Raw genomic sequence first — 17,286 nt, forward strand, 5'->3', positions numbered from 1 at the left:
TCCCCAAATCTACCCCGTTCTGAGAACAAGTTTATCCCTAAAATGAAAGGTTTGGGTATGCTATTTTCACTGAAATGGATATTTGCATGGACATTTTCCTCTAATAAATGTATGCACGGCGTTTGGTCAGAAAACTGCACCACAAGATTCAGGCACGACCAACTCTCCATCTTTGTAGACAAAAGAGTTGCCTTTGAAACATGTTGGGCTCCATAGACAGAGTTCTGTGGCCCTTCTGCCTTTCCCTCAACACCCTCAACAACCAGGGAAAAAAACACAACGTGAAGCTCATGCAGCAGATGTGCTGACACCGCAGGTGTCCGTCTCTGCTGCAAAACATCTCTCCTTTTTTTTTTTTTGCTGAGATTCCTGCAGCCCTCCAGCCTCAACCGGGACCACGTCTTTCATCTTCCTGTTCAGCTCTGCATCCCAGAGAGCTGCAAATTCATTTTGCACATCGAAAACCCTCTTTTGTACATCGCATGTCGCCCCCCAAAACAAACCTTCTAATTGACAGAGACAAAAAGCGAGTTGAAACAGGAGATGAGATTGGAGTTGGGCAAAAGGCACCTGGCCCTGCTTCGGAAGAAGCACCTGAGACTCTCACCTGCCGGATGCCCAGGTGGTACGTGAGGATGCGGTCCACAGCGTCCGGGTTCATCTGAGTCCACTCGAGGCTGTAGGCATAGACGCGGGCCCGATTCTGCCACAGCGGGTTGTACGTGTCGTAGTAGAACTCTGGTGCATAGGCTTTGCCTGCGGGGAAGAGAGGAACGAGGGTCAGGCGAGAGGAGGCGATGCCAAAGCAGCAAGAAAACAAACAGTGTGGGCACATCATGTTTCTAGATCGTGGGTAGGCAACCTAAGGCTCAGGGGCCGGATCCGGCCCAATCGCCTTCTATATCCAGCCCGTGGACGGTCCGGGAATCAGTGTGTTTTTACATGAGTAGAATGTGTGCTTTTATTTAAAATGCATCTCTGGGTTATTCGTAGGGCATAGGAATTCATTCCCTCCCACAAAAAAAAATATAGTCTGGCCCCACACATTGTCTGAGGGACAGTGGACCGGCCCCCTGCTGAAAAAGTTTGCTGACCCCTCTCTAGATCATGCATCTTAAGCAATAGCCTTTTATTATTATTATTATTATTATTATTATTATTATTATTATTTTGTTATTTATTGAATTTATATATCGCCCTATACCCAGAGGTCTCAGGGTGGTTCACACAAAAAGATCACAGTATATAAAATAAAAGCAATAACCCAATAACCCTCCCAAAGAACCACATTCTAAAAGGATGTTGGATGTCAATCAAATCAACCAAAGGCCTGGTTTAAAAGGAACATTTTTGCCTGGCGCCTAAAGGTGTATAATGAAGGTGCCAGGTGAACCTCCCTGGGGAAAGCATTCCACAGATGGGGAGCCACTGCAGAGAAGGCCCTGCTCTCGCGTTGCCAACCTCTGAACCTCTTGAGGAGGAGGCACATGAAGGAGGTTGTCAGAAGATGATTTCAGGGTCTGGGTAGGTTCATATGGGAAGAGGTGGTCCTTGAGGTATTGTGGCCCTGGGCCAATTAAGGCTTTATAGGTCAAAACCAGCACTTTGAACTGGTCCCGGAAACTAATCGGTAGTCATTGCCATGAGTTTTTCTAACGGATGAAGTTCAAACTATAAACATTCATAAATAAAATACACAGTAAAGCAATCCCATTAAAAAACACACCACAACAATTAAAAACAAGAGGCTCAGGTTGAACGATGGAAGGTGTGCTGGTGTATGGTGTAAACAGGTAATAATAATAATAATAATAATAATAATAATAATAATAATAATAAAATTTATACCCTGCCCATTTGGCTGAGTTTCCCCAGCTACTCTGGGTGGCTCCCAATTGAGTGTTAAAAACAATACAGCATTAAATATTAAAAGCTTCCCTGAACAGGGCTGCCTTCAGATGTCTCCTAAAAGTCTGGTAGTTGTTTTTCTCTTTGACATCTGGTGGGAGGGCGTTCCACAGGCGTTCCGTGGGTGCCACCACCGAGAAGGCCCTCTGTCTGGCTTGCTGTAACCTCACTTCTCGCAGCAAGGGAACTGCCAGAAGGTCCTCGGCGCTGGACCTCAGTGTCTGGGCTGAACGATGGGGCTGGAGACGCTCCTTCAGGTATCCTGGGCCTTTGAGGCCGTTTAGGGCTTTAAAGGTCAGCCCCAAAACTTTGAATTGTGCTCGGAAACGTACTGGTAGCCAATGTAGGTCTTTCAGGACCGGTGTTATGCGGTCTCGGCGGCCGCTCCCAGTCACCAGTCTGGCTGCCGCATTCTGGATTAGTTGTAGTTTCCGAGTCACCTTCAAAGGTAGCCCCACGTAGAGCGCATTGCAGTAGTCCAAGTGGGAGATAACTAGAGCATGCACCACACTGGCCAGACAGTGCTCAGGCAGGGAGGGTCTCAGCCTGCGTACCAGATGCATCTTCCAGAGCCGGCAGAATGCCAGCATAGATGGGGACTCTTGCATTTCATTACGGAGTACATGCCACATTTTATTTATCTATTCAGTTTTTATACTGCCCTTCATCCAAAGACCACAGGGTGAATCACAGCATAACAATGCAAAATAACAACACAAAAGACATAATAAAGAAAGGCTGCATTGCGGGGGTTGGACCAGATGACCCTCAGGGTCCCTTCCAACTCTACAATTCTGATTCTAAAATGGAGTGGGCTTTATTTGCTGATCTTAATGCTTGGTGCCTCAGCCCGCTCGTTTTCCTCTTCCCTCCCCATCCCTGTTTCCTTTTTTGCCGTGTCATTTTAGACAGAGGGCAAGGACCGTGTTGCATTCCTTGACACATAAGCTACTCCAGGAGCCCTTCTGAGCAAAGAGAGGGTGGCCTTTGAATTAATCGATGAACAATAAACGTCTGAACGAGTCCTTTATACACATTTGAGCTCAGAGCAACATTGCCCTGCATTGTGAAATGTATCAATATTAGTGGAGTGGAGTATATTTTCTCCCACAGGAAATGGAACTTGTGGTCCCTTTTAGGTTGTGATCCCCGACAGAGTGGCCTCTGCCTTGAAAGGAGATGCTCTGGGGCGCCTGTCAGCCCAGCCAGGAGAATTTCAGTTAAAATTCCTATCGCAAAGCACCTTCCATCTCCACGGCATTTGTTATCGACTGCAAGCTCGGCGCTTCCAAAGAGCAGGGGAGGAAAATGCAGGATCTCTGGAGTTCAAAGAGGTTTCTCCTGCCCCGGGAGCAGGAGGATCAATACGGAACAGAGATTGCGGTGCTGAACTCAAAGCAACACAAGTGTGTGTGTGGGAGGGAGGGAGGGAGGCAGTGAGAGAGAGCTGGAAATTGTGGACTTCCAATGAATCATTGCTGCAACAATTCTTCAACATCAACTTCGTCGGACTGGTCATGTTCTGTGGATGCCTGATGATCGTCTTCCAAAGCAACTACTCTATTCTGTTCTATTCTGTAGTATTAACACCAACAATTGGGAAACACTGGCCTGCGAGTGCTCCAGTTGGAGAACAGCCTTGGCCAAAGGTGTCATGGGCTTTGACAACACCATTACTGGCCCCAACAACATCACACATACCATCTCGGGACTATTTAATTGCTCATCGTCTAACATTGTGTATGCCATCAAATGCCAGCAGTGTCTTTCAGCCCTCTATATTGGACAAACAGGCCAAACCTTACGCCAAAGAATAAACGGACATAAATCTGACATCAGGAATCACAAGACAGAGAAACCAGTAGGAGAACACTTCAATCTCCCAGGACATTCTATACAAGATCTCAAAGTAGCTGTTCTATTACAAAGGAATTTCAGAAATAGACTGGAAAGAGAAGCTGCTAAATTGCAACTTATTACCAAACTTAAAATCATGGAGAGACCTGGTCTGAACAAAGACATTGGATTCTTATCTCATTATACATGACAAAGCCATTTTTCACCTTCTCACCCCTTGCTTTTTCCTGTAAGACCTATTGCAGTCGTTAAAGAGTTGTCAACAGGCTCATCACAGCTATCTGCCAATCACCCATTCCCACCACCCTTCTGAGTAATACCCCTCCCCACCTTCTCACTATATAGAAGGGTCTGGTGACTTCTGTTTCAGTGTATCTGAAGAAGTGTGCATGCACACGAAAGCTCATACCAAGAACTAACTTAGTTGGTCTTTAAGGTGCTACTGGAAGGAATTTTTTTATTTTGTTTTGACTATGGCAGACCAACACGGCTATCTATCTGTAAATGGGCTTTGAAGACACTCAAACTCAGGATGGAAGGGAGATTCCATCAACGGTGTCTCCAAAAATTTTTACACATCACTTGGGAAGACAGGCAAACTAATGCCAGTGTACTGGAAGAAGCAAAGATCACCCGTGGTGAAGCAATGATTCTTCCACATCAACTTCGTTGGACTGGTTGTGTTGTGTGAATGACTGATTGTCGTCTTCCAAAGCAACTACTCTATTCCAAACTTAAAAATGGAAAGCGTAATGCTGGTGGTCAGCAAAAGAGGTTTAAAGACTCTCTCAAGGCAAATCTTTAAAAAATGTAGTATAAACACTGACAACTGGGAAACACTGGCCTGCGAGCGCTCCAGTTGGAGAACAGCCTTTGCCAAAGATGTCCTGGGCTTTGAAGACACCCGAACTCACAACACAAGGGAGAAACGTGCTAAGAGGAAGGCACACTTGGCAAATCCAAGCGTCTCAACTGGCTTATTGAGAGACAGTTCCCTGCTTGGTCCTGGAGGAAGAACTGTGAGGGGGGAGACTCCGTCAGGCAAGGCCTCCTTCCACCTGCCTTGCCCCACCCTCCAGTCTCTCCTTCTCAATTTGTACTGTATTATTTTATGTCCTGTGGCTTGCCGTTGTTTTATTGATTACAGTTTAGAAATTATTTATTGTAACTGTTGAGTGGATTTCTGTTTAACTTTTATATGTTGATATTGCTATTTTATACTATTCTAATGATCGCTGAATGTTTTCTGATGTAGGTTGCTTATTTTAAAGTTATGTTTTATTATCACATTTTTGTATTGCATTAGATTGTTATGAGATGTACATTTTTCTTTCTTCAGCTTGTAAGCCGCCTTGAGTATTGTAAGATAGAAAGATGGTACAGTGGTACCTTGGGTTACAGACGCTTCAGGTTACATACGCTTCAGCTTACAGTCTCTGCTAACTCAGAAATAGTGCTTCGGGTTAAGAACTTTGCTTCAGGATGAGAACAGAAATCATGCTCCGGCAGCGCGATGGCAGCAGGAGGCCCCATTAGCTAAAGTGGTGCTTCAGGTTAAAAACAGTTTCAGGTTAAGAACGGACCTCTGGAACGAATTAAGTACGTAACCCGAGGTACCACTGTATACAAATTAAAAATTATGATGACAACGACGATGAAGCATGAAATGTAAGCCTCTTGGGGACGTGGGAAAGTACCTTATAATGAGCCAGACCATTGGTCCATTTTGCTCAGTCTATCCTGCACTGACTGGCAGCATCCCTCCAGGGGGTTGGGGCAGGGGATGCTCTCAGCCCTACGAGGAGATGCCAACTGCAATCAAAGCCAATGTTCTGCCACATCCCAAAGGCCTTAACGGATATGTTGTGTGTTCGTTTAGTGCTCTCTGCATTTTCCATAAATGCACACACAGAGAGAGACAGGGAGACGCAGCGATTAGTCTGACAGGGTGCGGTGGAGGAAATGAACTGGGGAACGGCGCTCCGGCAGATGGCGGGGAAGCATTTCCTCTCCCCCGGAAAGATCAGGCGCATCAAGTCTCAAAGCCTCGTTCTCATAATTACCAATTTGGCAAGGAATTTGAGGCAGGGAAAGCAGACACAACTGTTTACACTTCCCTTTCTTAAATGGCTCAGGGAAGAAAGAGCATTTTTGCATTCATCCACATTCTCTGAGGAAGAGATCGCAGCATCGTATCGTAGAACTGGGTGGCGGTAATTGGGGATGGCTTGTTTTTTAAACAACAACAACAAAGTTTGTAAAGAAAATAAAAAGGGCTGCAGAGTTGGGAGGGGGTTCCAAAAGTCAACTTTCCCCCCTCCCTCTGCAATGAAGCAATTGCTAAGCATAATTGTTTAATATTTACTGAAATGGGAATGCCAGTGGTATGGGTGAAAGGGTTTAACTCTAAGGGACTCTGAGCTTTAACTGAGTTGATAATTAATGATTGTTTTCTGCTAGCCAACGCGTGAGTGTTTAACCTTAGATCACATGAGAGGTATTGAATTGCAAATCCGCCATCCTGGAAAGGGGGTGGCTGGAGTCTTTGTTCTCAGACTCCATGGAAGAAAGGCAGTTCTCCAGGAAAACAGCCTCAGGCTGGAATGCAGTTTGTGGGGAGAGACAGGCCTCTGCTTCTAGGACTGTTGGAATTAGTTCATATGTTGCAAAATGCTGAGTTTTGCAAAATGCTGAGTAAATGCTGGCATATGTCCTGTGGATGCATTATTTGATGTTTCTGTATCATTTTGAAGAAAGTTCTGCAAGTAAAGTTTTGAATAATACCTAATGGGTCTGGAGAATGTTTCATTTCAAAAAAGAGTTTTTATGCATCCAGTCACATCAAACTGCAGTAGGAATCACAGATGATCACAGATGGCCGTCTGTGGAGAGGACAGTTTTGCTCAAGAATTTGCTCCTTTTGGGATTGCCACTAAGAGCACAAGATCCCAAGAGGAGTGTGATAGATCAGACCAAAGCCCATCGATTCCAATATCCTGTTCTCTATGTCGGAAACTCACATAGTTCTGAGAGCCAGTGTGGTGTAGTGGTTAAGAGCGGTAGACTTGTAATCTGGGGAACCGGGTTCGCGTCTCCGCTCCTCCACATGCAGCTGCTGGGTGACCTTGGGCCAGTCGCACTTCTCTGAAGTCTCTCAGCCCCACTCACCTCACAGAGTGTTTGTTGTGGGGGAGGAAGGGAAAGGAGAATGTGAGCCGCTTTGAGACTCCTTCGGGTACTGATAAAGCGGGGTATCAAATCCAAACTACTACTACTACTACTACTACTACTCTTCTTCTTCTTCTTCTTCTTCTTCTTCTTCTTCTTCTTCTTCTTCTTCTTCTTCGCTTCTGAATACCAGTTACTGGTGACCACAGGGAGGTGGGGAGCGCTATGGTGCTCACGTTCTGCTTTCAGGTTTCGCATTGGGGGCATCTGGCTGGCCCCTGGGAGAAAAGTGTTGGATTAGATGAGCCATTGGCCTCATCCTGCAGGATCTTCTTAGCTTCTTATGTAGGTTCAGCCTCAAGCTTCATTACACAACTGTTTCAGGTGTTTGGTTTCCAGTGCATCACCTGATCCAGGTGCACAGAGAGCTTGTCAGGGATGCTTTAGCTGTGATTCACGCACTGCAGGGGCTGGGCTGGATGACCTTTGGGGGTCCCTTCCAACTCTACAACTCCACAAGCGTCCTGGACGCTCCTCGTTGGGTTTAGGGCCCTGGCTGTTCCCTAAACTGCAGTTCTGAAGATGGGGGGGGGGGCAAATTCTGTGACTCCCTCGCAAGTTTTGGTTCCTCTCCTTACAAGGCCTGTGGTTTATAAATCCTAAACAAAGCTGTATATTTACCCTGCGAGTTACGGCCGGCTGCAGCCAGCCTGAAAAATGCTTTGTATTACCCGCTTGGCCTTTATTATGCAATATATATTTTATGAAGAGCTGATAATAAATGCAGATGCAAATTCTGCTCCTCTGTCTGTGCAACGGGGAAGGCATGCCATCGTTTGAATTAGATTCGCAAAGGGTGATTTTCACATCTTCAAGCAGCCTGGGTCTGTTGGAGGAGACCATTCTTCACATCGCAAGTCACTCCCCACCTTCCTGCACCAATTGATCCTCTCTCCCTTTTTGCTGCTTCCATTAATTACACAATTATGGAACTTAAGATGTGCACAGCGGGATCTCTGGAGCAGGCGCAATCCTAAGAAGTGGAGCCAGTTTCCTCCATGCTCCTTTCTTTCCTTTTCCCAGATAACAGAAAGTCCACAGAAACTTCCGTGCCAAAACTAAGCAAACGTGACCCCTGCTGGATGAAGAGGGAAAGAGCAGGGACTCATCTGCCTTTCCTCCAGCACAGAATCAAAGAATTGAAGATGACCTCCAGGGGTCATCTAGTCCAACCCCAGCAATCTTGTTTCCCCAACTCCAGCTTCATCCTCCCAGTGCAAAAAAAAGGTGTGTCACTGGCTTATCCTAGAGACCAGGGACAGATCTGTTAATTTTAGATTCCCTCAATCTTCCCATTCCAACGCTAATAATAATAATAATAATAATAATAATAATAATAATAATAATAATAATAAATTGTATTTATACCCCGCCCTCCCTGGCCAGAGCAACCCAGGTCAAAATGCAATTTAAAATGCAGCCTCATTTTAAAAGTAGCTGTCAGGGAACTGCCATCGGCTCAGGGGTGAGAGGGGAAAAGCCGGATGGATTACAGAGAGCCCCCAAAGATTGTGGGAAGCAGCACTTCCTCAACGGAGGAGAGTAACCACACCTCCAGTGGAGAGGAGATGCAGGGGTCGGAGGAAGCGAGGCAGTGCCAGGACACCTTGCCTGGGCAAAGCGGAGAGGAGAGGGGTCCTCCGTTACCCACGCCCTCCCTGCGCAGAGAGGGGAGGCGCAGACTGGGCGTCAAGAAACTACTCTGCTGGGGAAGGTTTAAGGACCGCCCACTCATGGATTCTGCCCGTGAATGAGGGAGCCATGGAATAGTGCACATGCACACAAGCTATTTCCGCTGCTCCTCCAACCCGGAGGTGCACCAGAAATAGTGTGTGCGCACGCATATGGGCATGCGCTCCCCCCATCCTCCTGCCCGCCACGAGAGTGGCGCTGGAGACACCGGCCCGAGGCGTGGCAAGTTTGCTGACCACCGGACTAGAGGGCCCTTCCAACTCATTATCTGATAAACTTCTACCATGTCCCCATTTACCGCCGTTTCTCATAAACTCAAAAGCCAGGCAAACTCCAGGAAGAACGTTGATCTCTTTGCATAGGCTGGCTCTCCGAACTGCCGACTGAACGAGGAGGCGGCACGTGAAGGTCTCGACATGGTGCCCAAGACGTCACAGAACATTTGCCAGGTGACTCAGCCGGACCCAAAAGGTCACGTCATGAGAGCTCTGATGTGTTAAACTGGCTGTGTGAATTGAACCAGAGCCTCGGAGCATCAAAGGTGAGGGATGGCTTGGTTTGAACTTTGCCTGTTGGAGGGTCAGGGCTTCAAAGAGGAACAAGATACATGGCTTGCAGGACTCTGAAACTGCCACCCCGAATGGCACAGCTAGGAAAAAAGAGACTTCTGTTCTCCCTGTCCTTGCAAGAGGTTTAAACATCGCAGGAACCGTCCTTAAGGCTCCTATGGAAACTTATAATTTACTCTGCTGGTTTATAGCCTCCAACTTTCATTTGGACTTAAAAGTGGAAGCTAATAACTAACAGTCAGTCTGATAATCAAATCTCTCCCAAGGCAGGCAGGAGAGAATTACAGGGGATTTGTTCTCATGGCCCCACAAGGAAACACGTTCAATTCAGTGCCATCATTTACAGTGGATGTATCTGAGGTATTCAATGGTCTTGAGGGTACCAGCTACCCAGGGGGTTCCAGACAAAGAATGTTGCAAGCCCCCGGGATTGAACCTGTAACCTTCTTCATGCAAATGAGGCGCTTTATAGTTTAAAGGTCTGTGGCCCTTCCCCTTATCTAATGCTGTCTTGTTGGGACCTTTCTTCGGAAAACCTGAAGGTTGCAAATGCAACAATTTGCACCGAAAATAAACGCTTTCCCACTGAACGTTGGTCCTTCTGCAAAAATAAATACAGCAAGGGACCTCGGAAGAAAAAAAAGATACCCAGACAAAAAAGTAGATGAACCCAAAGTTGGCAACTTGTTTAAGGATATATCAAAAGCCTTCTGAATGTGGTTTTTCGAAGGAGAAACAAGGCCAGGGAAGAGGCACTTTATAAAAATCATGCGCTGAGTGGAGAAAGTGGATACAGAAAGGGTTTTCTCTGTTGTAATACGAGAACTCGTGGAAATCCATGGAAGCCGATTGCTGTAAGGTTCCGGACTGATAAAAGAAAGCACTTTTTCACACAGCGTCGGCAGCACTCGCTCCCCCAGGAGGCAGTGATGGCCACCCACTTAGATGGCTTTGAAAGAGAAGGAGGCAAATTGGTGGAGGAGGAAAAGCCTATTGGCTGCTACAGCTGGGATGGCTCTGCTCTGGCTCCACAGTTGGAGGCAGGAATGCTTTTGAGTGCCAGTTGCTGGAAACCCCAGGAGGGGAGACCACATAACACCAGTCTTGAAAGACCTACATTGGCTCCCAGTATGTTTCCGAGCACAATTCAGAGTGTTGGTGCTGACCTTGAAAGCCCTAAATGGCCCAGTATACCTGAAGGAGGGTCTCCACCCCCATCGTCCAGCCCAGACACCTGGGTCCAGCGCCAAGGGCCTTCTGGCGGTTCCCTCATTGTGAGAAGCAAAGCTACAGGGAACCAGGCAGAGGGCCTTCTCGGTAGTGGCGCCTGCCCTGTGGAACACCCTCCCATCAGATGTCAAAGAGATAAAGAACTACCAGACTTTTAGAAGACATCTGAAGGCAGCCCTGTTTAGGGAAGCTTTTAATATTTGATGAATTACAGTCATACCTCATGTTATGTCCGCTTCATGTTACGTTCTTTCAGGATACGTCCCGTGGCGACCCAAAAGTACCTGAAAGAGTTACTTCCGCGTTTCATTGTTCGCGCATGCACAGATGCACAAAATGACGTCACGTGCATGCGCAGAAGTGGCGAATTGCATCCCGCCCGTGCGCAGAAGCACCGCTGCGGGTTGCGCTCTTTTCATGTTGCGAACGGGCCTCCGGAACGGATCCCGTTCGCAACCAGAGGTACCACTGTATTGTATTTTAATATTTTGCTGGAAGCCACCCAGATGGGTGGGGTATAAATAAATAAATAAATAATAATAATAATAATAATAATAATAATAATAATAATTATTATTATTATTATTATTATTATCTTGTGCTCAAATCCCACTTGCAGGTTTTCCCCAGGCATTTGGTTGGCCCTGGTGAGGACAGGATAGGGGACTCGAGGGGCCACTGGGCTAATCCAGCAGGATCTCACGTTCTGAAGCCTTTCAGCCCTCCCACAGACAGGAAATGGCCCTTATGGTTTAAAAACAAAACACTCAAGGAGAACTCAAGACTGTTTGCCACCTCCTGAGCCCACTCTGTAAACAGTTGTCTGCCAGAGGGCACAATCGTGATGTTTTAAAGACCTTGTTCTACAAGTTATCTCATAAGAGCCCAGATTTCGCACAATGGTTTGCTATATCCTTTTTCTTTTTTCTTTTGCAATGCAATAAAAAAACCAAGTGAGGTGTTCAGCCTAGGATCCAGGATTGTGACATGAAGACAGGAATCAATCCCAGACAGAAGACAAAGAGTGATCCAAGGATTTTGCATGTCCTTGTGTACTTTTCTCTGCCTATCTATAGGTCATGTTGACGAGAGGTTCCATAATGACTTGGATGCAGTGGGTGCCATCGGCAGGCAATGGGCCTTGATCCTGCAACTCTCTTTGTAGGGAAGAGCTGAGAGACAGGGAGCGGGTCCCTGATTCAACCCTGCCAGTGCCATTCAGATGGGAAAATATGCCAGGCTCAGTTTATCATTTCCCTCTGATCTTAAATTTGGTTCTGTGCATTTTCAGATCGGCTTGTGATTGTTATTTTTTAAAATCCTCATGAAAAATGCTGTGCAAGCATCCCTAATGCCATCCATTTTCGCCAATATATCCATTTTTAAAATGCACCTTTAAATCCATTCTTGTACACATCAGTCTGGAAAAGAAGACTGCAAATTTTGGAAGAAAACGAATTTCCGAAGGCGGTTGTATGTCAGTCTGTATGTTGTGTCAGGAAGCACAAGTTAAGCAAGTTTGATTTTCCATGGAAATGGAACTGCATTCTTCCTCCATCCCTGTTGTTTAGTCGTTTAGTTGTGTCTGACTCTTCGTGACTCCCTGGACCAGAGCACACCAGGCACTCCTGTCTTCCACTGCTTCCCGCAGTTTGGTCAAACTCATGCTGGTAGCTTCAAGAACACTGTCCCACCATCTCGTCCTCTGTCGTCCCCTTCTCCTTGTGCCCTCCATCTTTCCCAACATCAGGGTCTTTTCCAGGGAGTCTTCTCATGAGGTGGCCAAAGTCTTGGAGCCTCAGCTTCAGGATCTGTCCTTCCAGTGAGCACTCAGGGCTGATTTCATTAAGAATGGATAGGTTGGATCTTCTTGCAGTCCATGGGACTCTCCAGAATCTCCTCCAGCACCATAATTCAAAAGCATCAATTCTTCGGCAATCAGCCTTCTTTATGGTCCAGCTCTCACTTCCATACATCACTACTGGGAAAACCATGGCTTTAACTATACGGACCTTGGTTGGCAAGGTGATGTCTCTGCTTTTTAAGATGCTGTCTATGTTTGTCATCCTCCATCCCTACATAAGAGAAATGTGGGGAATAGGCTAGAAGAAGACTCATCCAAAGCTGAATTGGGTGGCATTAATATCCCTTGAGTTGACAGTTGCATCCTTCCTTTGGGGCATAAAAAGAGCCTTTTGGATCCAACCAGTCACCCATCTAGTCCAGCATCTGGTCCTCACAATTGCCCAGAAGATGCCCTAATGGGAAGCCCATCAGATGGACCAGAAATCAACCGCCTTCCTGTGGTTTCTAGCAACTGGTACCCAGGAGCATTGCTGCCTCCGGAACTCATCTCTCTCTATTTTCGTTTTCCACAAAATGTTTTGGGCCGCAACTCCAAATCACCATTCTAGCCGATGGGAGTAGTAGCACAGAACATCTGGGAGACATAACATCAGGTTGCCAGCAGCTGCCCATCGTGGTTGAATAATCTGCTCTGAATGAATGAGACCCTCCCTGCCTGCAGACTGTCTCGCCAGAGTGGTGCATACTCTGGTTATCTGCCTCTTGGACTACTGCAATGCGCTCTACGTGGGGCTACCTTTGAAGGTGACCCAGAAACTACAACTAATCCAGAATGCAGAAGCTAGACTGGTGACTGGGAGCCCTTGAAATCCCTAAATGGCCTCGGCCCAGTAGACCTGAAGGAGCGTCTCCACCCCCATCATTCAGCCTGGACACGGAGGTCCAGCTTTGAGGGCCTTCTGGCGGTTCCCGCCCTGCAAGAAGTGAGGTTACAGGGAAGCAGGCCTGTTCCCTGTAAGGGCCTTCTCAGTGGTGGTGCCCGCCCTGTGGAAAGCTCTCCCAGCAGATGTCAAAGAGAAAAACAACTACCTGACATTTAGAAGACATCTGAAGGCAGCCCTCTTTAGGGTAGCTTTTAATGTTTAATAGATTATTGTATTTTAATATTCTGTTGGAAGCCGCCCAGAGTGGCTGGGGAAACCCAGCCAGATGGGTGGGGTATTAATAAATTATTATTATTATTATTATTATTATTATTATTATTATTATTATTATCATTATTATTATTATTATTATTATGAACAGCCTGAGCAACAATCGGCTGTTCTGCCTTGCGGAGCCCCAGAGCATTTCCCCATTGCATGAGGCTCCTGAAACACCTCTCCGTCCTTCCCGACTGTCTTCATTCCGAGGCAGACCGGAGAGAAGAGGAAAGAAAGATGATCAAGTGCCTAATGTACACCTCAGGGGAGAGCGATGGAGCTGCTCATAATGGGTGGCAAATTGTTGGGCAATGAGTGCCAGAGCTATTAAACAGGGACTCGCCAGCGAGCAGGAGGGACGTTAATGGTCCCCGAGGCTCCTCTCTGCACCGGCAATTTGGGCTTCCGACAACGCAGTGGAGTTGAGCACAAAAGCAACCGTGTCAAAGGGATTCTTCTCAGATCACTGCAGAAGGTGGGGAATCCAAAGCGGAACTCAAGGCAAGCAATCCAGAGATGATGCAAAGCCTGCTTCCTCCTGCACATTCCTCCTCCTCGCCCCAAGGCACATCAGAAGAGCCTGGTGGATCAGGCCCATGGCCCATCTAGCTCAGCATCCTGCTCTTGCAGGGGCGAACCAGGTTCCTGCAGGGAACCAGCAAGGAGTTGCAAACATAAAGGGAACCTCCTATCCTGGGATTTCCAGCAACTGCCATTCAGAAGCATTGTTGCCTCTGACACTGATTACTGGTAGTAATCAATGCCCTTTCCCCAAGGGATTTTGCTGATATTTCGAGAGCTGATTTTATTGTGCACTATTGTATTCTAGGGACGCGGGTGGTGCTGTGGTCTAAACCACTGAGCCTCTTGGGCTTGCCAATCAGAAGGTTGGCTGTTCGAATCCCCACAACCGAGTGAGCTCCCATGCTTTGTCCCAGCTCCTGCCAACCTAGCAGTTAGAAAGCACACCAGCACGAGTAGATAAATAGGTACCACTGCGGTGGGAAGGGAAGCATCGTTTCCATGCGCTCTGGTTTCCGTCACGGTGTTCCGTTGCACCAGAAGCAGTTTAGTCCTGCTGGCCACATGACCTGGAAAGTTTTCTGTGGACAAATGCCGGCTCCCTCAGCTTTAAAGCGAGATGAGTGCCACAACCCCATAGTCAGCTTTTGACTGGACTTAAGCGTCCAGGGGTCCTTTACCTTTCCCCCCCTTCCCGTCCATGAATTTGTCTAAATTGCATCCTAAATGCGCAAGTCCTTCCTACACACATATGCAGGATGCCTTCTAACATTTCTCCAGTGAAAATAGGGATGTCCTAAGGAACGGCTCAGGACTGCAATACCTCAAGGACCACCTCTTCCCATATGAACCTACCCAGACCCTGAGATCATCTTCTGAGGCCCTCCTTTGTGTGCCTCCTCCTCGTGATGTATGGAGGGTGGCAACGCGAGAACGGGGCCTTCTCTGCGGTGGCTCCCCGTCAGTGGAATGCTCTCCCCAGAGAAGTTCGCCTGGCGCCTTCATTATACACCTTTAGGCACCAGGCAAAAACGTTCCTTTTTAACCAGGCCTTTGCCTGACCTGATTGACATCCTATACCCTTTCAAAATGTGGCTCTTTGGGATGGGAGGGGTGTTATTGGCTTATTGTTTTTATTTTGATTTTATATATTGTGATCTTTTCTGTGAACCACCCTGAGACCTCCAGGTATAGGGTGGTACAGTGGTGCCTCGCAAGACGAAAATAATCCGTTCCGCGAGTCTCTTCATCTAGCGGTTTTTTTGTCTTGCGAAGCATCCCTATTAGCGGCTTAGCGGATTAGCGCTATTAGCGGCTTAGCAGCTTAGAAAAAGGGGGGGGGGAAGGGGAAAAACTCGCAAGACTCGCAAGATGTTTTCGTCTTGCGAAGCAAGCCCATAGGGAAATTCGTTTTGCGAAGCGCCTCCAAAACGGAAAACCCTTTCGTCTAGCGGGTTTTTCGTCTTGCGAGGCATTCGTCTTGCGGGGCACCACTGTATATAAATTCTAATAGTAATAAAATAATAATAATAATAATAATAATAATCAGATCATTCTAGGATCAAATCAGAAACTGGGACAGCTCCTGTAAATCCGGGACTGTCCCTGGAAAATAGGGACATTTGGAGTCTCTCTCCCCCCCCCCACCTACACACAATTATGACAACATGCTCTCAATGCACACACACTACTTTTCCTCCATCACAAAGTCACCACTGCCTGCCCACATTGATCAGCGATGGAGGGAGGTGGCCCATCTTTTGCACCCCAGAGAGAAGGCGCCTGTTCCGCATTTTCATGCGCTGGAGTGCGCACTACAGCCTTGGCATCTTGGCAATCCTGGAGGTGGGGGTGTGGGGGGAAAGCCTTTGTCCCCTGCCCCATCCTGGCCTGCTAGCCCTAGACCCAGCAGTACGGGGGAACCCTACCTGTCACCAGAAAAGTGCACCTCCCGGCCCCCGCCTCGTTGATGATGTTGCAGTTGTAAATCCCATAGCTGTCCCTAGAAAGGCTCCGGATCGTGTACTCGGTGGAGTCCTGGGCGTCAAACTGCCCCGTCCGAAGGAGTTTGTTGCCCAGCCGCCACTCGAAGGTCAAGACGCGGGTGGGGTAAGCCCTCAGAACACGGCAGGTCATGGTGACGCTTCGGCCTTGGCCCTGACGGATCTCCAAGAAGGTCGGCTCCACGGCGGGAGGATCTGCAAGAAGCGGGAGAGGAGAGGGGATTGCAACAGGTTTTCTGCAGTGAACCACACCGGCTGTGATGATGGAGACACTTTTGCTAGGTCAGAACCCACAAAAAGCAGAGTCACCAGGCCTATAAACTAGTCGGTAATATCCAAGGCAACACGATGACCAAATTCAATGATACAATATCAATATACGCTCTTTATATAATATGAAATATATGAAATCACATAAACAGAAAACTTAGGAATCTCTGAAAGTCACAAAATATGCTCTCTTAATGGATTCTCTGGAAAACATAAAACCAAATAAACATAAGTCTTATAAGTCTCTGAATGTCTTTGAAGACTATGCCGGTCTTTGAAAGAAGCAATGGGTCAGATTCTTATCTGGTGGAAACAGGTTGTAAAGCTTAGTTTATGGCGTCCGGCGATGACAAAGTAGTTCGCAAACAGACGTTGTGAACAGTGATTCTGGATATATCCACTGTTTTGTGGAATTCTTCTTCAGCACAGCAGAAGGATACAGAAATGCTTCATAAACCCATCTATATGGTGAATGAAAAAGTATAAGTATATAATATGCCTTGGATATTACTGACTATTGTTTGCAACACAGGGGTTAAATTGTTAGGCCTCTAAACTGCACAGAGGCCTTCCCTCACCTTAGCTTTACACACAAGTAGACATTGTCACATAACAAGCAGAGCTGCAACCGGGTAACTAAGCAACAGCCTTGACAGACAGAGCAATCCCAGGCACAGAGGAAGCATCAAGGCTATAAACTCATCCACAAATTTCTTCAATCATGAGAAGATCTCCTGGCTCTGTTTTTACAACATTCACCCCACCCAACAATGATTTAATAGTTTCTTTTCACTACTAGCTATTGCTAAGCACTCACAAAATTAAAAGACGCCTGCTTCTTGGGAGAAAAGCAATGACAAACCTAGACAGCATCTTAAAAAGCAGAGACATAACCTTGCCAACAAAGGTCCGTATAGTTAATGCCATGGTTTTCCCAGTAGTGATGTATGGAAGTGAGAGCTGGACCATAAAGAAGACTGATCGCCAAAGAACTGATGC

General features: G+C 46.9%; 1 protein-coding gene across 2 annotated transcripts in view; it reads right to left on the reverse strand.

Moving 5' to 3' along the window:
• MDGA2 (MAM domain containing glycosylphosphatidylinositol anchor 2) overlaps nucleotides 1-17,286 on the reverse strand; it is a 422,386-nt gene that overhangs the window by 50,976 nt on the left and 354,124 nt on the right. For both annotated transcript variants that reach the window (XM_079987502.1, XM_079987501.1), the window contains exons 9-10: nucleotides 15,943-16,212; nucleotides 608-756 (exon numbers count right to left, since the gene is read on the reverse strand). In XM_079987502.1, the coding sequence (XP_079843628.1) occupies nucleotides 608-756; nucleotides 15,943-16,212 (419 nt within the window). The remainder of the gene's footprint in view (nucleotides 1-607; nucleotides 757-15,942; nucleotides 16,213-17,286) is intronic.

This window comes from Podarcis cretensis (assembly GCF_951804945.1).
Source record: "Podarcis cretensis genome assembly, chromosome: 1".
Classification (NCBI taxonomy): domain Eukaryota; kingdom Metazoa; phylum Chordata; class Lepidosauria; order Squamata; family Lacertidae; genus Podarcis; species Podarcis cretensis.